This window comes from Nansenia antarctica (genome assembly GCF_963989245.1).
Source record: "Nansenia antarctica genome assembly, chromosome: 4".
Taxonomy (NCBI): Eukaryota; Metazoa; Chordata; class Actinopteri; order Argentiniformes; family Microstomatidae; genus Nansenia; species Nansenia antarctica.
The window spans coordinates 31,874,032-31,886,531 of NC_137689.1; the positions used below are offsets into that span (position 1 = coordinate 31,874,032).

Consider the following 12,500-nt stretch of genomic DNA (forward strand, 5'->3'; position numbering starts at 1 on the left):
ACCAACAGCTGTGTCTCCCGCCACCCCTCGGTCAAGCTCCTGAAGTTTGCAGACGACACCACCCTGGTGGGCCTCATCTCCGGGGGGGACGAATCTGCCTACAGGGGTGAGATCGAGGGGCTGCAGAGCTGGTGCAGTTTAAACAATCTGGAGCTAAATGCTCTGAAAACAGTGGAGATGGTGGTGGACTTCCGAAGGAAAGCAGCCCTGCCCCCTCCCATCACGCTGGGAGGTACCCCGGTGGCCTCCGTGGAGTCATGCCGCTTTCTAGGCATGACCATCTCCCATACCTAAAGTGGGAGCAGAACACCGAGGCCCTCACGAAGAAGGCCCAGAAGAGGATGTTCTTCCTCCGGCAGCTAAGGAAACTCAGGCTGCCGAGGTCCATGATGGTCCAGTTTTACACGGCCATCATTGAGTCCATCCTCACCCACTCCATCATCACCTGGTTCCCTGCTGCAACGACCAAGGACAAGGCCAAGTTGCAGCGGGTGCTACGTTCAGCAGAGAGGGTGATCGGCTGTCCCTTGCCCTCCCTCAACTCCCTGCATGACACCAGGGCTCTGAGGAGGGCAAGGAAGATCATGGCAGACCCCTTCCACCCCGGCCACGGCCTCCTCACCCTGCTTCCCTCTGGAAGAAGGTTGCGGCTGCCTAAGGCACTGAAGGCCCGCCACAGGCTCAGTTTCTACCCCTCAGCCGCCAGGCTGATAAATGACTCTGGCTTCCCCCTCCCCCCCGCCCCCAAGTCTGCCCAGGACTGAATATGCACTGGACTCACTGTAAAAACTCTGCACTGCACTTTATACCGCACTATCCAATGCACTGTTGTCTGTCCTGTGTTGTTGTTGTTGTGTTGTCCTGTTTTTTGACACGTGAAAAAAGTATAAACGCACTTGCTGTGGTGACGAAGCAAATTCCTATATGTGTAATGCATAGTGGCAATAAACGTTATCTGAATCTGAATCTGAATCTGAATCTGAACCTCAAAGGAATGTTTCCAACATCTTGTGGAATCAATGCCACAGAGAATTGAGGCTGTTTTGAGAACAAAGGAAGGCCCTACCCAGTATTAGTAGTATTAGTGTTCCTAATAAAGTGCTCTGTGAGTGTACATTACAGGAGACCGGTCCAAGTTTGACTGGTTTTCAATCTACCTAATTCAACAAAAGCAGTGTATGTGTTTTGTAATTCAAACGACTAGACAACCTCAGGGGGGAAGAAAACACAGCCTTTAAAACAGTTAGTTCAGTAAACCTGCTCTGAGGAGCCATTAACGGGGGCGGCGGTAGCCTAGTGGCTAGTGTGGCCAGCTAGCAACTGGAAGGTCTCTGGTTCGATCCTCGCCTCAGGAGGGAGCTGCATGTGCCCTTGAGCAAGGCACTTAACCCCTAAATTGCTCCAGGGGCGCCAACTATGGCTGTGGCTAAAGCAAACAAATACCAAATTCCAACAATTGATTGACAAATTGATTGCATGGCAAATAAAAACATTCTTATTATTATCTTACCATCCTCCCAGCACCATCACTGAGGCACCCTGTGGAAACACCATCCCAGCATCCTCCTGGTCTGCATGGACCTCCTGCCTCTCCCCGGAGAACGTCACACCATCATAGATGTGCATCTGGCCGTGGGTATGTAGATACAGGATACCGTCAGAGAGTGGCAGAGACATGTGAGTTAGATCATAAAAAAACATGTCAGATGTTGTAGCATGACCTCTCTACAAAGCTGTCTCGAAGCAGAGTTTGACTGTCGCACATTCCAGAGAAGTATCGCCCTAGAACAATGATTCGTACGATAACATGTTGTTGGTTGTGCAATGTTTTGAAGAAAAGTATTTGAGTGATTTCTGAACTGTGGTTTGGCCTTGTTTCCTGACTACATGTACATGTACACTGGAGCAAGCCTGGATGCGGTAAACACAAGCCTAGAGCCCAGCACAGGTTGCCAAGGCGTGGCCTGAGGGGGGAGGTTTCCAGCATGGAGCGGAGCAGGCATAGTCATGTGGACGAGACCATGCCTGAGGCCCAGGAGACGGGAGGAAGGGGCGGGGGGGATCTGCCCTTAATTGACCAGGAGTTGCCTCAAGCAATCATTATCGAGCTCTTCTTTTATAATTAAGAGGGTGTGCGTTATAATCGGGTTATAATCCTATCCACAAGACTCTGCCCTACAATTCTTGCTGCTTTAATTGCAATTTTTTCAAGACTTTATTGTTTCGGCAGTTAGCTCCTTTGCTTCTTCCCTGATAACAAATACTTTTTGGGCACAGACATTGAGATTGTGGTGCAAAGCCGTTCCACTGGCGCTTGTGAAACCACAAGGCAGACAAATCCCCATGGCTGCTACTGCTTTGTTCAGCCGCCAGACGAGAGGCTTTGTTTGAACATAGGTGCTTCTTTTGTTCCTTGCATGTGTTGTTGTGAGCCGAAAGCTTCATAATTAGGGTTGGGTACAGTTTGGGTTTTATCCGGTACCGGTACCTAACCGATACTTTAAAAACGGTACCGGTACCAAAACGGTACTTAATTCGGTACTTTTGATTTTTTTAAATGACATATATATATATATATATATATATATATATATAATAATAACACGGTCGACAACATTAAACAGCTTTTCACTTTTTTATTGCTGAGGCACAATATATATTAGTTAAATATACACTCAAATCAAAATAAATGAAAATAAAACTCCTGAGCCTTGGGGACTCCATTAAGCTGGGGGTGCCTATCGTTGGTACTGATGTCGAATCCGAGTACACACTTGTTCGGCAGCCCCTCAAGGACATCAGAATATTCTTAGAAAAGGGATCTAGTGAAGAGGCCTGCATAGCCCCCAGAACCAAGAAGACCAAGAGGAAATATAACTCTGATAAACTGGAGCCCTCCACCTCGTCAAAATCCAAACTCTGTTGCCGCTCAGCTACTACTACTCCCCTCCCCCTCTCCGGTCCATGATGAAATGACGATTGATTTTTCAGACACAGTAGTAGGATAAGGACAGTACCCGAATATCAGGAGATCCCCGATCATGTTGTCCACCTCGCAGAGACGCAGCCACACATCCGCACAACGTCATCAACAGACGCGTCGAATCCTGGAGTGCACTGTCCAATCAAAGGCTTGCGTTCGTAAACTCGCTCTGAGAGCGTCGCAGCGCACACTGGGCCCGACGTCATAAGGGGAGCAAGTCATTTGATTGGACAGAAGGCATTCCACGAGTGGTGATCAGAATTCCAGAACGAGTTTACGGAACGCACCCATAAGTCGAGCGTCGCGTTACGCCAACCCGCTAGCGGAAGTTGCTATTAGCAACCTTCTCGTTATCCTTCCGTACTCGCTGCTTTCACTGAGTGGAAATTTAACAGGCGATGTGACATCACGAGTCACCAGTTGACACCGGACACCAGGGGGCGAGATAGAAAAGTACCGAAATGAGGTACCGAAATCTCCTTTGCGATTCGGTACGGGTACATACCGAATGTAAAGTAACCTACCGGTACCGATTTTCGGTACCCAACCCTATTCATAATCTAACCACACACACGTTGTTTTGTGGGGAAAAGCCTGTTCCCCAATAGTTTTTTTGTAAAAGAGCAAGACAATCCACACTACGCGCTACTCCACAGGAACATTACCGCTACCGTTCACTGTTCCTGACTCATTGTTGCGTTTGGCTCTTAGGACTGTGTAGTGACTCACACGGAGGCCCGGTTCTCTTCATTAGAACTCTACAAAGAGAACGGGATCCTGAGAAACGGCAGCCCTCTCTAAAGCAGACCAGATACGGTTTCACAGCAATTAATAGGCTGTTGCGTAATCGCGATCTCATTTACATTTATGACAGGCCTTTGTAGAGATTAAACTCTTACAAAAAAGCAGATCCGGTGGCCTACTTTCTCCAGCCTGAGGTATCATTAGCTAATAAAAGAGACGTGTTCTGTCCAGCTAAAAGCCACTAATGGCATGGCATCTAATCTATTCACCCTGGCTAATTATTTGGAGACAGACGTCCCCAAACATTGAGACAGTAATTAAGATGATATCAGGAATTTGTGTGACAGCTAGAGAACAATTATATAACAGTAATATATAGAAATACATAGAATATATAAATGTTATCTAACCTCAGTAGGCCTTGGGATGACCTTTCTCGAACTCCAATTCTCCCCCTGAAACGATATCAGCAAGAGTTGCATAATGACTTATGTATTGGTAAATGGTAAATGGTAAACAGACTGACTTATATAGCGCCGTTATCCAAAGCGCTTTACAACGGCCTCTCATTCACCCATTCACACACACATTCACACACCAATAGCGGCAAGCTACCATGCAAGGCGCCGGCCCGCTCACTGAGAGCAATTTGGGGTTCAGTGTCTTGCCCAAGGATACTTTGACATGTGGCCAGCCGGGGCTCGAACCGCCGATCTGCCAACCTTGCGATCATTAGACGGCAGCTCTACCTGCTGCGCCACAGCCGCCCCAAATTATGTGTACTGTTGTATATTGACAAATATCCTGCATCCTGCACCATAACCCTAAGGAACAGCTCACATATTTGGTTCCTTTCCCTGAAAGGAGTCTATGGACAAGGACAGACTTCAATCACACGTTGGGAAGTAAGTAAGTAAGTAAGTAAAGCTTTATTTATATAGCGCCTTTCGTACATGAAATGCAAAGGGCTTTGCTTGTGAAAAAACTATCAAAGTCAATGTCCGCGAAAACGCCACGTCCGAATCATCTCAAAATGATTTAAATCAAATCAATCTTCTTTTCAGAGAATTTGGGATGATTTGGGCATGTTAGTAGTACGTAGAGCTGCACGTTTGTTTGGGTGTCTCCAGTGACGTTCCACTTCACCAGCGTTTTACTTTACTAACTGTTAGGTGAATGTGATAGTGAAACCGAAAGTGACTTTACACTCCTGCTATTGGGTGAAATATGAAAATAAAAACACTTTAAAATTCTAAAATCAATGTATTGAAACAGTTACGTAACCGTGTAAACCCCCCCAGTCACCGCGTAGCCATCACAGCCCTAGTTAGAGGTTAGCGACACTGCCCAGATAAATCACAATTTAAGGTGTATTGAAGTCTATTCTTATCCTAGAATATTTTCAGGACCCAAATATGTGATTTTATAAATTGGGCGCACTACGCCTTTCTCCATATAGGCTGCTGAACGACCATCCTTACCCTGTCTGTTGTAGTTGATGGACACCTGGGGACACAGTGGCTGGGAACTGGTTCGTCAAGCTGTTGACTGTCGTAGTCGCCAGAGCAGTCGGAGTCTGGCGGCGCTGAGCTGGATGATTTCAAGTACTGATAGAAGGGCGTGTCTGTTGCTTTTTGGACGTTAATCCGTAGAGGGAACGAGTCCTTAAGTTCCGTGGGGGGACACGTATCTTGGGGTCCCGTGGAGAGCTCATGTGTCACAGTGACGGCTCCCGTCACATGGCTCTCAGGGGGCGTGTCTGGTCCTTCCCACCTGTTGAACTGTGGGTACGGCGGTGGCACTCTTTGGTCTTCGTCCGGAGCTTGGCCGTGGCTATCGTCCCCCCCTTCCTCCTCTGCCTCCGCCTCCTCCCCTCGGTTGAAGAAGCAGTCCCACAGGGGAAGCGTGGAGGAGGAGGGCTCCCCCGGGTCCAGGTCGCCGTCGGTGTCTGAGAAGGCGCTGGACTGGAGGCGCTCGCTGACCGACTGCAGCAGCGTGAGGATGGACAGAGACGAGGCCGACGCCTGCTGCTCGGCCGCCCCCGCGCCGCTCAGACTCCTTAGCTCCTCCTCTGTCGCCGGGGGCACCAGGAGCCCCCTGTCCTCCCGCGACAACAACCCCCCCTCCTCGCCGCCGCCGTCGCCGCCACCGCCGCGGAAACCGTCCTCCTCCACGATGGGTGACAGGGAGAAGGGGTAGGCCTTAGCCCGCCGGCCGGTGGGGCTCAGCATGGGCCCCGTGTCGTTGATGAACACCGCGTCCGTCTCCTCTTCCTCGTCAATGATGGCGAAGCTGGCCTCCATCTCGTGGAAGTCCAGGTGGGGGAGGAGGGGGCCCAGGGTCTGGGCTCGGATGGCGCATGCGGACAGTTCGGGGTGGTGGCCGGCCCTGCGGCTCGCCGCGTGGAGCCCCGTCAACCTGACATTAAGGTCCTGGTGGAATCCTGCCATAGATCCTGCTCCTGTGCTGCCACCACCACCACCACCACCACCACCACCAGCACCACCAGCACCAGCACCACCAGCACCAGCACCACCACCAGCACCACCACCATCACCACCACCACCAGCACCACCACCACCACCACCAGCACCAGCACCACCACCAACACCACCACCACCACCAGCACCACCACCAGCACCACCACCGTGTCCCTGCGTCTCTGAGTCCTGCCGCTGCTGCTTCTCAGCGGTGGAGACGTCACAGCGGGAGGCCCTCGCCGAGCTCCACTGAGGCCTGTCCTTGTTACCGGAGCAGGGGACCGTTCTAGTCACCAGGTCCTCTGAGGTTCTCAGGTCCTCTGGGGTTCTCGTAGAGGAAGTAGTGAGGTCCTCCACAGAAGCTGTGCCCCCCCTGGGTAAGTGGGCCCCATCCTCCTCCTCACCCCCGGAGTCAGAGCCGCCGTCCTCGATCACTGCAGCTAAGTAGGTTTCCACCAGAACAAAACTTTCATCCCCACTGACGGACGAGTCGCTTAGCCCGTTAGACCCCGTCGGATGAGCTAACGACCTCCCCGACGTTAAACCAGCACCTTCCTCTTTGCCTCCATCGTGTACAGCTGTAACAGCGTGTCTGATTGGAGAAGGCTGCGAGTTCTGTGTGTGTTTTGGTCTGACTGACATGCTGAGGTTGACCTCTGTAAGGTCCACAGTTTCATGTTTGGAATCTGTCCTGAGTGAACCGGGCTCAGTTTGGTTTCCGTAAGATTCGAAGAAAGCGTCGTCCTTCTGACTGTCGTTCAGCTTATTAGTGCATACAAGGTTACTGGCGACAACGGTAACATTGTCATATTGAACCCCCTCTTGCTTATTACGATGTCTATTGCTTTCCATATCATCTTTGGCTACACAGGCTAGTCCGTCTCCTCCTAGTGATTCTCTCGCCTCATTACAACCGTGACCGTCCAGCACAGTGCAGATCTCATGTCCTTTGTTTTCCTTGGTTACTGCTGAGACAGACTCGTCACCCGCTTTCACTAGTTCAACGACAACGGCGTCTCTGTGGAGACCTTGTTTCGCGAAGAACACACCGCTACTCGACAGAAGCAGCTCCTCCCCCTTAACACTGCTGTGTTCAGACGTATTCCTGACGTCGTTCAGATCGGAGTTCGCCTCCTCTTCTGAATGACCCTCAGCGTCCGTCAGCTGTTGCTCTTTGGCGACCTCTGGCGGGTGACTGGCGGTTGGGGCCACCTTGGGAGTACAGGTGTGCTCTCCCTGCCTCTGGTCCGACGGGCTGAGAGCGGCGACGGTGGAGCTGCTCTCGCAGGCCGGCCCGGGGCTGCTCCTGATATCCGGGTCGGAGCCGGCGATGGACTCGTACCCTGAGGACGGGGTGGACCTGGGTGGCCCCTCCGCCAGAACCTGGCTGGACGTGAGGGTCTGTTCTCCAGGGGCGGTCGGGAGGGGCGGATCACCAACAGCTGCCGGCTCGTCCTGCTCGGAGGACAGCTCCACCCCTTCCCCTCGCCCTGGCAGGACCGGGTCAGACTCCTCGCTGGCCTGACGGGGTGTCTCCTCCTCCTCCTCAAACTGGGAGGATTCAATTCTCTCCAGGGCTACAAGAGAGTTCCTCAGGATGTTATCCACCATCGTTTTAGACAAACAAAGGGCATCCTCGTACGAGTCCTGGTCCTCTGGAGGAGGACCCACCTCGGAGGAGGGCAAACCCTCACGTTCAACCTCCCCTGAAGCGGGACAGTCCAGAGGGTCCTTGATTGCTGGCGGGGGTTCCCGGCCGCCCTCCTCTGCAGCGAGAGAGCCTAGCGGGATACTGCGACGTGGGGCTGGCTGGCTGCAGTCCCAAAAAAATACACCAGCGGCGGCAGCGGCGGGCGGGTGTGCGCGCGCAGTCCCCCCGGCACCTTGTGGCTCGCCGAGCGACTCAGCATCTAACGAAGGTGACCCCGTCCGGACACGGAGAAGTGCAGATACGGTTTCCGTCTGCTCAGTCAGCTCTGTGTCTGTGTCCCCCGCCCGGCCGCACGTCTCTGTGTGAGCGGTTTCAGCCAGGGGGTCCTCCCGTTCACAGCTGTGGGTCTCACTCACTACTGCGCTAGTCCTCTCCGCAGAGTCCTCCTTGGGTGCGAGGGGAGGGGGGCCGATTACTGATTCGACCCCAGGAAGAGAGTCGGTGGACTGGCCTCCGACACCGGCCAGGTCTGCCTCTCTGGGTAGAGGGAAGGCACTTTGACTCCCAGTGCTTTCTGCTTCTTGTGTTATTAGTGGAATGTGACTAGAGCTCGAGCAGCAGGATCCGGTGGGACCGAGAGCGGCAGAGTCTGTTTCTGAAGTCCGAGCTCCTCCGTTATTGGTATTGGAGGTCGGAGGCCTCATCTGATTGGTCGATAAAGTCTGAACGCCACCGGGCTTTGAAATGGTGAGTTCTGAAGCGGTGGACGTGGCCTCTCTCTGTTGATCCGCTGCACCGGGGCTGCTGCTGCCCCCCTCCCCCCCCGAAGTACTCCCCCCTGTCCCTGGCTGGGCCTCGTCCCCCTCGGAGAGGGGCATGTGTCTCCGCCTCATCCTGCGCTGCTCCCTCTGGCCGCGGTACGTCCCGTACGTCACCACGGGAGGGCAGGCCAGGGCCAGCCGCCGCCGCTCCTCCACGGCCGCCTCACCACCGTCGCTCAACGTCCCACTGTCCGGCACCTTGCCCTGGCCGTATCCTCTCCCACGGTCCTCGGCACATGGCTCCCCCAAGGATCTGTTTTGGAGACACAGAGAGAAGTTGTGCGTAAGGAAAGAGACAGACAATGACTCGCATACCGTATTCCCTGTGTTGCATTGGGTGAGGCAGGGTTTATGCATAAGGAGCCACTCCCACAGAACTTCTTCATCAAATATTCATTCTGCTGGACTCCATGAGAGATCAAAGGGTTTGCTGCGTCAAAAAAGAAAATGTCTTGTTTTTCCAAAAACAATCTACATGTTCAAGGCAGTTACCTCTCCAACACAATGGTGCTTAGTGTTTTCAATTAGCCTTCCTGCCTGGAAACTAGGGCTGCACGATTAATCGATTTTAAATCGAAATCGCGATTTGAAATGATGCGATTAGCTAATCGCAAAGCCTGCGATTTGCCTGCGATTTTTATTTTTATTTTTATTTTATTATTTTTTTTGTGCCATTTAGCAGACGCTTTTAATCCAAAGCGATTTACAATTACGAATTACAGGGACATTCCCCCTGGAGTAACTGAGGGCTAAGTGCCTTACTCAAGGGCACACTAGTAGTGGTGTGGTTTCAGGCGGGATTTGAACTCACAACCTTCCGATCACAAGTCCAACTCACTATCCACTAGACCACCACTACCCGTATGGGATACGTCATACAGCGCGTCGGATTCAACGTCAATGAACGTCAACGTCAATGAACGTCAATGTCAATGAACGTCAATGTCAATGAACGTCAATGTCAATGAACGTCAATGTCAATGAACGCACACGCACAACAACAACATCGCACGTGAAACGCCCACGTTTCGGTAGCTAGCAACATTCATGGTGGATAAATGACTTCAGCAGAGCCAGAAGCAACGATTTAGTCCCGAAGAAAAACAGCACTTCTGTTGTAAGTATTTCGGGTTTAGGACGACAGATGTGCAACAAAAGCAGGTTTTGGGCACGACCTGTCGTGGAACAGTCGCTACATCCAGACGCAACGCCACAAACCTGTATCAGCATTTGAAAAAGTACCACGGGCAGCTCTATGACGGAGAGTTAAGTGAAAGTCCCGTAGCCCAGTCTAACGTTAAGCAAACTAGAGTTTTAGAGTCGTTTGCGGCTGTTACCCCGTATGAAAAGGGCTCACGAAGGCACCGTGAAATAACCAATTCCATCACGCATTACCTCGCTAAAGACATGGTGTCTATTAACACTGTGAGCAACGAAGAGTTTAAAAAACGAATCCAAACGCTGGATAAACGATAATGTGATTCCATCCCGCACGTACGGAGCTGAAACATGTGGAGTACTATGCAACAACAACCGATCTGCGGTCGAGCCGTGCACTTACATAGGCCTACATTACGACGAGTTGAAGAGCTTTATCTATTTCAATGTTTACAGAAAGGACCTATTCTTTTTTACTGGACATTTTTATTATCACTTTATTTAACTTGATTGCAGTATGTGCAATATTTAGATGCTGCTCCTGAGCCATAATTAAATAACCTTGTTTGTAGAAAGGTCCTATTTTATTTTCATATTGGAATTGTTAAAAAAAATTTGACACTTGAGAGAAACAAAATGGCAGCTGTTTAAAAAAAAACATACATAAATATGTTGTTCTAATTCATATCTTTTAAGTTCTCATCCTTGCATTAGAACAGTTTGATGGCATAAGAGCAGTTAACAGTTTGATGGTATCATGTGGTAATGCTCTCTGAAATTAGCCCATGATAGACAGATTCATCCAATCACCTGCCAAGTATTTTTTGAAAGTACCTGCCCTTTTCCAAACAGCTTCCAGTTAAGCTTTCCTAGATGGTTGTGTGAAACAAACCACCTGAGTCAGGTTAGTAATGCTCCATCACATGTTTTAATCTGAAGCTTGATTTTAAAGCAACCCAATGTAAGTTTAGTTCTTTCACTCGTAGCTCGGGCTGTGGGGGTGCTAGAGGAGGGAGCCTCTAAGTCCCCTGAAGACGTACAAACAAACTGCACGTTGATAAAAACTTCCTTTATTTTTTATTTTTTTCGATTTTTTTCCCCAAATCGTGCAGCCCTACTGGAAACACGCTGCTCAGTGACCTCCTAACCCTCCACAAAACTAACAGCAACTTTCCTGCTCATCCCTACCCACCCAGTCGCTGTTGGATTCATACTGACATTGTTCCTTAATGAATTGTTGCCTCCTAGGTGTGAGTGTGTGTGTGTGTGTGTGTGTGTGTGTGTGTGTGTGTGTGTGTGTGTGTGTGTGTGTGTGTGTGTGTTGAGTTCGAGAGAGAAACCAACAACAGAGGGGATAATTAAATGTAACCGTATTAAGATGAATGAAAAACAACCCCCGCAGAGTAGATGAACTATCTGATAAAGAGCCAACGGAGGTAAAATCACATTTACCATTAACTTAATATTCACCGCAGACCTAAAGGTCAATGATAGAGCTTGTACCAACTTCAAAAGGTGAAAGGTATGAATCACTATTTGAGGCATACGCTGATAATAAAGAGTTATTTCTGTACCACATTTCCCTGACGTCAACCTGGACAAAATGTTATCGTTTATGGCAAAACATCTAATCAGAGAGTATGAGCACGCGGAGGACTCCAAAAACTAGAAACCCCATGATGCAATCACAAAAAAATAGAACTTCTATTGTGAACATCCCCGGGGCACCCTGCGTCCCCTGGACACGGCCTGTAGAGAGGACGATGTCTCCGGCTTCAGACAGCTACAAAAGAAGAAGCCTTCGCTATGGAACAACGTCTGATTGGATTCTTCAAGAGGACTAAAAATACACCTCAGGAGCACACGGCTGATTGTGTGTCTGTGGCTTTGGCTTGACGGCTGTCAGGGCTGTCAGTTCTGTCAGTTCTGTCAGTTGTCAGCTCTGTCAGCTCTGTCAGTTCTGTCAATTGTCAGCTCTGTCAGTTGTCAGTACTTTAAGCCCATATTCATTATATGACTGTAACTTGAAGATGTTTTGGTAAACAGCTCAAATAAAACAAATTCTGTCTGTGTCCAAATATATATGGACCTAACTGTATGTAGTAAACAAAAAAGTGCTAAACAAACCAGAATATGTTTTAGATTTGAGATTTTTCAAAGTAGCCGCCTTTTGCTTTTGTAGAAGAGAAGAGAATGCTGGACAGTGTTCACAGTTTCTTCTTCCACTGACACACGCACACACGCACACACACACACACACACACACACACACACACACACACACACACACACACACACACAGCTGATTGAGAGAATGCCAAGAGTGTGCAAAGCTGTCATCAAAGCTAAAGAATCTAAAAATGTAAAACACTTGTTTTTGTTTAACACTTTTTTTGTTTGTTTAACACTTTTTTGTTTACTACATAATTCCATGTGTTCTTTCATAGTTTTGAAGTCTTCAGTATTCATTTACATGTAGAAAATATTTTTAATTAAAAAAAACATTGAATGAGAAGGTGTTTCCAAACGTCACTGACTGGTATTGTAGGTATTATGTAATATTATATTCTGGGTTCTGATGGGATAACAAGGCATTTATAAGTTATATTCTTCAAGAATAAATGGCTACATATGATTAATTTAAGAGCCCAAAAAATGTATGT

General features: G+C 49.5%; 1 protein-coding gene across 1 annotated transcript in view; it reads right to left on the bottom strand.

The window, feature by feature from the left end:
• LOC308155972 (uncharacterized protein) overlaps positions 1-8,736 on the bottom strand; it is a gene marked incomplete at its 5' end in the record, with an annotated part of 67,945 nt that extends 59,209 nt beyond the window's left edge. Inside the window, 4 exons of the mRNA XM_080529336.1 lie at positions 1,511-1,626; positions 4,138-4,182; positions 5,209-6,188; positions 6,363-8,736. Of these exons, the coding sequence (XP_080385462.1) occupies positions 1,511-1,626; positions 4,138-4,182; positions 5,209-6,188; positions 6,363-8,736 (3,515 nt within the window). The remainder of the gene's footprint in view (positions 1-1,510; positions 1,627-4,137; positions 4,183-5,208; positions 6,189-6,362) is intronic.
• Positions 8,737-12,500: the final 3,764 nt, after the last annotated feature.